Source organism: Montipora capricornis, chromosome 4 (assembly GCF_036669925.1).
Source record: "Montipora capricornis isolate CH-2021 chromosome 4, ASM3666992v2, whole genome shotgun sequence".
NCBI classification, from domain to species: domain Eukaryota; kingdom Metazoa; phylum Cnidaria; class Anthozoa; order Scleractinia; family Acroporidae; genus Montipora; species Montipora capricornis.
The window spans coordinates 15,096,777-15,106,776 of record NC_090886.1 but is presented as its reverse complement, the minus strand read 5'-3'; the positions used below and the strand labels follow the sequence as shown (position 1 = coordinate 15,106,776).

At 35.8% G+C, this 10,000-nt stretch overlaps 1 protein-coding gene across 2 annotated transcripts in view; it reads left to right on the top strand.

Moving 5' to 3' along the window:
- Window positions 1-2,829: 2,829 nt before the first annotated feature.
- Window positions 2,830-10,000, top strand: part of LOC138045633 (uncharacterized) — a 33,206-nt gene continuing 26,035 nt past the window's right edge. Inside the window, exon 1 of one of the 2 annotated variants that reach the window (XM_068892197.1) lies at window positions 2,830-3,159. In XM_068892197.1, coding sequence (XP_068748298.1) covers window positions 3,148-3,159 — 12 coding nt within the window. In that variant the 5' untranslated portion in view covers window positions 2,830-3,147. The remainder of the gene's footprint in view (window positions 3,160-10,000) is intronic. The other variant, XM_068892198.1, reaches the window with a different exon arrangement.

Below are 10,000 nucleotides of genomic sequence, written 5' to 3'. Positions count from 1 at the left end.
TCCCTATCTCGTTGTGCAGTGCAAATGGAACCATCAAGTGAACTTCATTTCAAAGAAGGCAACGCGCACTCTTAACCTTATCATACGTAACTTGTACAGCTGCTCAAAAGAAGTCAAAGCCCGCGCTTATCTTTTACTAGTTCGACCTACGTTATCATATGCTCCCAGGTGTGTGGGACCCGTGCACCCAAAAAAACCATCAATCAGCTTGAAATGGTTCAGAGACGTGCTACTCGCTTTGTATTCAAGAACTATTCCCGTCATGTCAGTGTTACTGCCCTAATTAACGAAGTTGGCTGGCCTGAACTATCCAGCGCCAGATAGCGCGACCGCCTATGTTTGATGTTTAAAATAGTTAATAACCTAATTCCTATTAACTTCAACGACCACTTAAGCTATTGTAAAATTGTGACTCGCCGTAATCATCCTCAAAAGCTTAACATTCTTGCTCCCCGCACAGACATTTATAAATTCTCTTGTTTTTCCAAGAACCATACCCGAATGGAATAGTCTGCCTGCCTTTGTAGCAAGCACCTCATCTGTCAATGCCTGTTTGTAACTTTTTTTTCCTTCTTATTTATTCATATATTTTCATACCTTGGTGTAAAGCAACATAACATTTTCCAAGTAATAGACCTTTTCGGCTTCTACATTTTGTTTTCCCAATACAGATCATTTGATAATACTCAGGAGGCTTGGTCTATTGTTGTGTTCATTAAAAAGAGTGCATGCAGGCATATTCACGCTTGTTAATACAAGCATATTCATGCTTGCTAATACTCCTGAGGCTTGGTCCTTTGTTTTGTTCATTAAAAAGAGTGCATGCAGGCATATTCATGCTTGCATGCCCTCGTTTTAATGAACAAAACAAAAGACCAAACCTCCTGAGTATTATCACATGATCTGTATTGGGAATACAAAATGTACAAGCCGGAAAGGTCTATTACACTGAACACAGCCAGGCAATGTTCATTAAAGGCTTATTAATCAAAAGACGGGGTGTAATGCAGTTGACTGGATATGAGATGTCGGGTCCCATTGGACAGTTAACGTTAACGCGATTATCGCATTTTATTGTATAGATACGATGAAATACCAGGATTTCTCCTTTTACTCAGTAAAAAATCATATCTTCACCGCGCGCAGTGAACATATCATTTTTATCTTTCACACGTGAGAATATAGGTGTCGTCATGGTAACGAACAAGATTAGCCATTAAAACGCGAGCTTCGTCTTCATTGTAAGATACTTTTGTGCTTCAATATAATTCTTCTCTACTATATTAACATTTTTATTGCTAAACTTTACATCATCATGATTTGCTTTTCATAACTTTCACATCTTGTTTTATGTTACACAACATTCGTGTTTTAGCGGTTGGTGACCACTTTTTCATCATTTCGAAAATGAAGAAAACAATTTGTTTTAAATCTGGACATTTCATCAATATCTATATAATAAATAGAGGATATTACATGGCCGCGAGGGGATACGAATCAGTTTTATCTTCGAGTGCTCAAGTGAGCGAAGCAAACGAGTGAGAGATACTTAAACGTAGTTACGGTGGTGGGTTTGTATTGCATCAAGAAATTGTCACCATGCAATAGAGCAATGTTTACTTCTAAAGTGTTTCCGTGACTTTTGAGCTCCTGAATTTTTGCGTGATGGTCATTGTTTCATAAAAAAAACCCTTGGCCCACAGATAAGGTTTGTTCTAAAAGGAATTTTGGCAGTGATCACTGAGTGTGAACACATTCAGTCTTGTTCAAATTTAATCCTTGATCTCTCTTTACTTTGTTAGTTAAGAATAGCGGAATGAAGACGGCGGTCTAAATATTTTTAAGCCAATAAAATTTTGAAATGACATGAAGCTGCGGACTATCAAGTTAAAAATTTGAATCTTCTTGAACCCGGATCCTGTTCGCGCAGATCAGGTTTGGCGTTAAGCCGGTTCGGACTGAAACACTTCTTGTTAGACAGGGAGAAACATGCCAAGTGTCACAAAACAAGTGTCATATATCCTGTTCTCTTTGGACAAGACAAATACGATAAAATAGAGAGCTCGAGACAAAAAAAAAGAACTGAGAAAAAGCGGACGGTACTTGACCTAAACAAGTACACCGGAAGGCATTTCCACCAATAACCCCATGGTTAACGTCTCTATGAAAACAAGACCAGACTGGGATCAATCAAACATTTTCCGGCTCTCAACTTCGACATTTTTTCTGGTGTCAATTCTAGATGAAATAACGAGCTATGTAAATATTGGGGTCTGCTATACTGGTGACTCGTTTGGCTCGGCAATGGATTGAAAGAACGAGTCGAAAAAATACTGCCGCATGTCAGACTGTTGGCTCGGAAGTGGGTGGCAAACGAGCCGGCTCGTCAGTACAGTCGCCAGACTTCATTTATCGAATCAAAGGGGTGTCAGATGACATTTATAGATCTTAAAAATCGACAAAGGACACGCTAGAGATAAAGAATTGAGCAACTTGTTTAAAGATCTTTCGTGTTGTGTAATTGATATTCGTCTAATAAAGACTAAAGACCATTAAAAGAGAGTGGTCTGTTAATATTGTCATAACAGTTTCATATGACTTTTGTTGAATACGACACAATGAATAATAGTAATTAAAGTCCTCCTTTGTTTTTTTCTTTATCGATATTCTCCTCGTTTTGAATTTGATACGATCGATTCCTGATTCTTATTCAACATAGACACAAAAAGCATCTTCCAGGGAAAGTCACTCGGAACGAGAGCACGTGCAAATAATCACTTTATTACGCAAGCATAAATGCACAATTAACCAATCACAACTCGTCAATTTAATAGCGCTGAATCAAGCGCATTTCGTCCTTCTCACTTGAAACATTGCAGCTTTTGTTTGGGAGCTTTCGGGCACGGGTGCTTTGTTTTTTTTTTTTCCGTGGTATTCACTATTGTGTCCTCAATTAAGGTGATTTAGGGGAAGTCCTTAACTCAAGCTGTGTTTTGAGGTGAAATGTAAAATTCATGTTGTCAGCTCGTGTCTGTTTGTTATCACATCTGGTCGGGGTAGCCCTTCGATCCTGAGCGGCAGGAGCAACCAAACACAGAAGGAAGACTGCTTCTATCAAACTCAGTTCTCCTCTTAACGTGAGAAAACATGGAAGAAAAGGTAAGATATGTATTGTTGTTCTGTAAAAATTATTCAACGTTGTCAGGCAACGTCGTTATCTCTTTGATACACGCCATCGACCCAATAATAACTTCTATTCGGCGATCGTTGGTTGCAAAGTACAGATACTCTTTGGTGTTCCAGACTTTTGTCTAAAATGTCATTTGCATGGTGTTTTGCGCGTTTCATTTCTTTAGCACTTTAATCTTCAGGGGTTTTGAAAGCAGCAGTGATGGAACTATAGGGTGTACATGTGCTTGTGTACATCTATATTGTTGCGACACGGAAGAGCAATTTCTACCGTTTCAGTGATACAAACTATGTAGTTAAGGTCATCTGTGATAGCTCGAGAATACCGGGTTTCTTACGTAGAGAAACTTAAGACTGCAAGCTGTGGAAAAAGAATTGGATGGAAACGATCCTTATCAATGTGCAAAGGCGTAAAAATAAATCTGTACTCGGTCTCGGCGAACTCAACCTGGAAGATCATAAACGAACAATCTTGGAAAGGAGATGCGAAGTAAACTTTGTGAATCTGTCGATCACGAAAGGACTTTCTTGTTGACCTTTTATTCAATTCAATTTTAACACCATATTAAACCGGCTAAAGAAAACGCAGTTTCCTTCTGACGAACCGATTGCCACGTAGTCCTTGATCTTTCGACCCCTTCTACGGATTATGCAAAGCTTAAATACTGTCTAGCCGTTTCACGTCGGATTTATTGAAATAGAAAAGCCATTTTGTTATTTTTACAGTGTAACAGCCTCTTAAAGTAGTTTATTCAATTTCTTTTATCACAGGTTGAACTTTGTAACACTAGCTCCAGACCTCCTGGAGTAACCTTTCATGCTTTGCTTTGAAAATAATATTTTATTACAAAATTGAAATCAAATTTTTATGTGATCCCTTAATACAATTAGTGCCTTTCTTTTCATGCATTTCATTGTGCGGTATATCCCCTTTAATTGTTGTCTTTCTTTCTTTTACACTTTTTTCTAAACACTTTGCCTAGATCTGCTCATTGCAAATTGAGAAATGCACACAAGAGGAGGAAAAGAGCCTTTTTTGCATTTTTATTTTTGTGTTTGAATATGTAGCTCTTCATGAATCATGTGATGATTCTATAATACCTTATGCATTAACCATCCCTGTCTATGACTCTGCAAATAAGGACAAAGCCAATTATTAAGAGAAGCAGTCATGAACACAATTTTTGCAATTGCATAGAGAAGCCTGAAAAATTCAGGACTTCAATCAAGTTTGAACCCGTGACCTCGCGATACCTGTGTGATGCTCTAGTCAATTGCAAAAATTGCATTCATAACTGCGAGGATCATAGCTTCACTTGATTTCATATCCGCCGTTCAATACATGATCCATTTCATATATCATTTTATTGTTAAATTCAATTATTATTGTCTAATAACGGCTTAAATTTGTGGTACATGTAGCTGTAAAAGAACCTTTCTTTAAATATCTACCTCAGGTTTTGTTCTTCAAATGAGGATAAATTTAACACAACAATTTGTATTGCTAAGTGTTAATGTTGGGTGATATAAAACAGCATTTGAAAGGAAATCATACTGTAGTTGTTAAGACTTTTTAAACTTACTGTTCCTATAATGTGTGAAGCTTGAAAAAGCTTTAAAGAAAATCTGCACTGTGCTTATATTATAATGTTCAGATGTTCAAAAGAAAACATATTCTGCATGATCTGCTAATTTGGCAAACCCAAATCTAGGCTTATCTTTCATATACCGGACCCTGAATAATTAACGTCTATAAAACAAAAGAACAAAGCTAACATAACAATACCTAATCAACAAGGCCTAATCAGAATAACAATAGTTCTTTTGTCTTATGCCATTGTGGTCCGGTATATGAAAGTCTACCCCAAATCTAGCATACAGAGGCATTGTTCCTGGCAAATCACTGAGACTTATGATTGTTGTGATTATATATCATTCTAAAGAGGAACGATATCTCAATGTTAGCTAACACATTCCTTTCATTTTAACCAATTTCCCCATAATCATCAATTTAAGTAATGTCCACTTTCATAAGAAGCTTATAAGTAATACAATGTCATGTACTTACTGTATTATTGGGGTTCACATTTACTTCTGAATCAAGGAAATTGTCAAATAATAATGAACTTGTCAGTTAGATTTTTCACTAGCTTGGGGTCAATCTCTTTTATATAACTGACAAAGGAATTAGGTAGCTATTTCTGGCATATTATAAAAGCTGGACTGGACCCAGTTGGACTCTGGACTCTGGACTCTGGACCCATGGTACCATTAACCAAAAAATCAATTTAAAAAAAGTTAAAAAGCAACGAGTAAATTCAATTTCAACTTAAGTTAAATAGTTTAATACATAAGCGACACCATTATCTGTAAGTCAGAGAACAGAAGGGATGACTTGAAAAAGCACATGTTTTGGAGTTTGGAACGCACATGCGTATTTAACTTATATAGCAAACTAATTTCCCTCTTATCTGCTGCATTGGCTTTCGTCTTCATCATATTTTATTTTGTCTCTGAGAATCCCACTGCATTTTTTCTTATAAGAGCGATTTGCTTCAGACTGCCAGTTCTTTTGTTCTTTGAGGTAGGCTTTAATTTAATTGTTATGGATTTAAGGAAATTATTCTCAAAGATACTAAGCCTGGCAAACTGAATCAATAGAGTGGTCTGCGCTACTTTGCCCTCTTTAAGTCAGAGGTCAAGAGCAATAACATCCTTCTTTATTGAGATGAAGTGACAACACATCTCCCATGACAAGAGGGAAATTTGCAGGCAGGTCAGTTAACTCTAAAAATTGGATCAGTTCACTAAAGTCACGCAACACTGTGCTGCCAAACACAGAAGGCAAAATGTTGAAATTGCCTTATTATCAACCAATCTTTAACACTGAAAATCTCTTTGTCAAAGGTCCTCTTGGCAATCTGAAGCAAATCATTCGTTTAACAAAACAGTGCAGTGAGATTCTTAGAGACAAAATAAAATATGATGAATGCGAAAGCCAATGCAACACATGAGAGCGAGATTAGTTTGCCAAGTTGAATATGCGCATGCGTACCAAACAACCAACACATATGCGTTTTCGAGTCATCCCTTCTGTTCTCCAGCTTACAGATAATGGTGTCCCTTATCTACTAGTAAAACTATTTTAGGTTAAGTTGAAGGTGAATTTGCTTGTTGCTTTTTAATTTTTTGTTTGAAATTGAAATTTTTGGTTGACGGTCCAGAGTCCAGAGTCCACCTGGGTCCAGTCCAGCTTTTATAATATGCCACTATTTCCTTTGCTGACTTCTCTGTCACCACAGAACTGTTTAAATTATTAAATAACCTGAAGAAATCAAAACACGATAAGCTTGACATATTTACACTGAGTTACGGAAATGGCATATGAAACATTTTTGGCAGCAACATCTAGTAATCAGCCTCCTAGAAGTTTACCTCTGTCAGAATTGTAGAATTCTTCTATTGTAGATCTGAAGATTTCTGTGTATTTTCAATTGGTATTTCCATGTCATGATAAAAACCTTATGAATTCATGCTTTCAAAAAAGACATGGTGCACTACATGTAGTTGGAATTTTTTTAGAAATAGAAATAAAAATTAAAGTCTAATCATGATAATTATTACTTATAAGCACTCCTTCATCATGATGAAGTGAAGAAAATTTCCCTTGTCTTAGATGACTTGAAACTAATGATTTTTACTGATTTTTTATTTATTTCATTGATTTCTAAAATCTTTTGCTGCTTTAAAGACATTGATACAATATCCTTTCAGAAATTAAATTTTCGCTTTGATTTTGAACTTCAATTTCTTCTGCACATAAAGCTTGTCTTATGGATGGTGCCTAGTATTGTTATTGGGCATATGTTCTGTGCATCTCCAGATACTCGGATTTCCTATCGGTGATGCTTAAATATACTAATACGGTGATATTTTTGCGCAGTTTAAAACTATTTGGAGAAAGTAGATCTTAGTAAGTACTCTTGGTATCCAAAAAGAAAATTGGGGGTAACCATGCATTTTTGCAAGATTCTTAAGCTTCAATTTGAGAAAGAATGCCATACATTGCTTTGTATTTTAAAGCTTTTTACAAATATTATTCATGAATTATCTTTGAAAAATGCATGGTTTGCCCCAATTTTCTTTTTGGATTTCAATGACACTTGTTAAGATCTACATTTCCTGCATATAATCACACACGGGGGCAAAAATATCTTTAATTAGTAAGCACCAAGATGAAATTTCAAACTTTAGGAGAATCGTGGTATCAGCATTGTAAATTAATGAAAGTCTTGGTAGGTGGTAGGCTTGATTAAACTTTTACTGGCTTTGTTAATATTGATTCCTATTCCTGCTTTGGAATTCAATAACTTTCACACAAATGTGTGAAGATTCTTGCTTTACAATGTATATATACATGTCACAATTCAGTTCTTTTCCTTATAGAAAGTGAAATTGGTTGGTATTATTTGTTGACTCTCGTCTAAATTGCATTCTCCAAATACACTCAGCGACAAGTATCTTAAATTTCTCTTTTACACCTCTCTTCAGTGCTGGTACAGTCATTTTTAGCAATTATTATCCTAACATGCTTTAATTTCCTGTCTAAGGACATGAGTAATTAATGACAAGTGGGGTTATATGTTCTGCAAACTTGCTGTATGATTACATTCAAGGTACAGGTTATAAATATCTAAAACCTATAACCACCTGTGGTGGCAGTGTCAGCTGCTTTTAAAAGAAATATGGTCTTTATATGCATAACTGTTGTGCACATGCAGGTAAGAACAAAATAAGTGGTAATATTCTTTAGAGAGCTACTCAACCTGAACCGATTAAAGTGCTGTTTATTATTTTTTGCGGTTTTGAAGCTTCAGCTGAAGTGATGTGGTTTTATTGTTTGGAAAGTTTGTGTTTTAGAATGCTAACTTTATTTCAGCCACAAAATGGCAAAGATATATTCCTCTCACTTGCTGTGCTATCCTAAACTAGTGTTTCTCCGTCAAGCCAATCAAGAAAATAATTTCGTGAGTTTGAATATTGTGTGTCTAATTTTTACTTCTTTGTGTTTGGTGAATTGCTTTTAAGTGGGCACAAGTGATGCAGAAGACATTAATTCTTTGAATCAAAATAAATATCTTATCTTTCCTTGCATCTTTCTCACATTTAAACACAGCTACAGCGAAATACATGTAGTTTTGCGTATATTTGGTTGTATATTTCTAATCTGGTGATTGTTAGTTTTCATTGCTTTAAGTTTTGTGAGCTCCAGTGTTGCTTAATGCCAAAGCTTTAAGCTGTAATTATCTCAGGGGTACAAATTGTTCTACACCAAGTCAACTTTGTATCACTACTTTTAAAACCTTAGGAGGTTGTTCTGATAATGATATTGTTTGTTTTAAAAGTTCTTTTAAGATAGGTTACTAGAATAACAAGAAACATGGCATCTGACAGGATGCGGCGATGCGGATCCGCATAATTCCCTAAAATCCGCATCCTCCGCATAATTACGATATTTTCCGCATAAAACAGAAGAAATGCCAGATATTAGCGATGAAGCAGCTGCTTACCACCCTCACAAACACAAAAGCCAAAGAGATTGACCATTTTGAAACGCTTATTTTCCTGAACATTGAAGAAAACACGCCATTTCGTTCGCAAGATGAAAGTTCATAAGCAGTTTCTACGCATTTTTCGGCGATGAGCCTGGACTCTAGTTAAACCGTTTTTATAACATACCCTAGGCTACTAGGCTTGAAATTTTTAAAAACGATGCAACAAGGTAACAAATTAACTTGATCATTTGTAAAAGTAGGGAGAATCATTGCGATGAAGTTGTACAAAACAAAATAAGAGGCTGCAATACGTATGTGTAAAAAACCGCTGAAAATGGTGAATGCTCGAGGGAATGGATCGTGGTTCAACCACAACACAATTTTGCTCCATATCTCCAAATTGAAGCAAAATTCATGACGAGAAACAAAATATTTTTTTATCCCTTTATTTACTTTAACAAAAGTTTCGGCAAAATGCCGATTACTAACCCTTTTATTTTAACGGTAAAAGCTGGTCGCAAATTGGCGATGTCGAAAAGGGAACACAATCATTCGTAAATGCGACTGTATTGGTCGCACTTTTGAGTCCTGATTTAACATAAGCATGTAAATGCATTGGACGGGATTAATTATTAGTTCTGTAAATTGTTTAAATTTCCGCATAATCCGGTGTAATTTCCGCATAATCAACGCATGTTTACGCATAATATGGCCAAAAATTTCCGCATTTATAATCTTTAAATTTTTTCCGCATCCTATCAGAAGCCCTGAAGAAATGAAGGGAAAACAAGAACGGTTCCTAACCTCGTTAAAATTTGGGAAATGCAATTCTAAAAGTGAATTCCTAGCCTTCAAAATGTGCGAAATTTCTTAATTTTTTTCCTTATACATGTTTGTATACATGTGCATGTGTGGGAGAAGGTTTGATACATTAATAATGTTAATATTGTTAGTGTTTTGAGGCTTGACTGGATGGGACACCTTATACAGCCCAACACATATTAAATAATGAGGTATCTTAGACTGGCTCTTTTCAAGCTTCGTGTATTTAAATATTGCAGAATACCTACAGTGTACTAATAAAATAAAGTGTTCTTTCAAAATGGTTGCTTTTGATTACTAAAAATGTTGGCTTTCATATGGTTGTTGAGCAAACATGTGTTTATATCTTCACCATTGTAAAGGTGTTAAAATTAAACTATTTTGTTGGAGAAACCTTAAATTTACCAAATATGTACACTGTACATGTAGCTTTA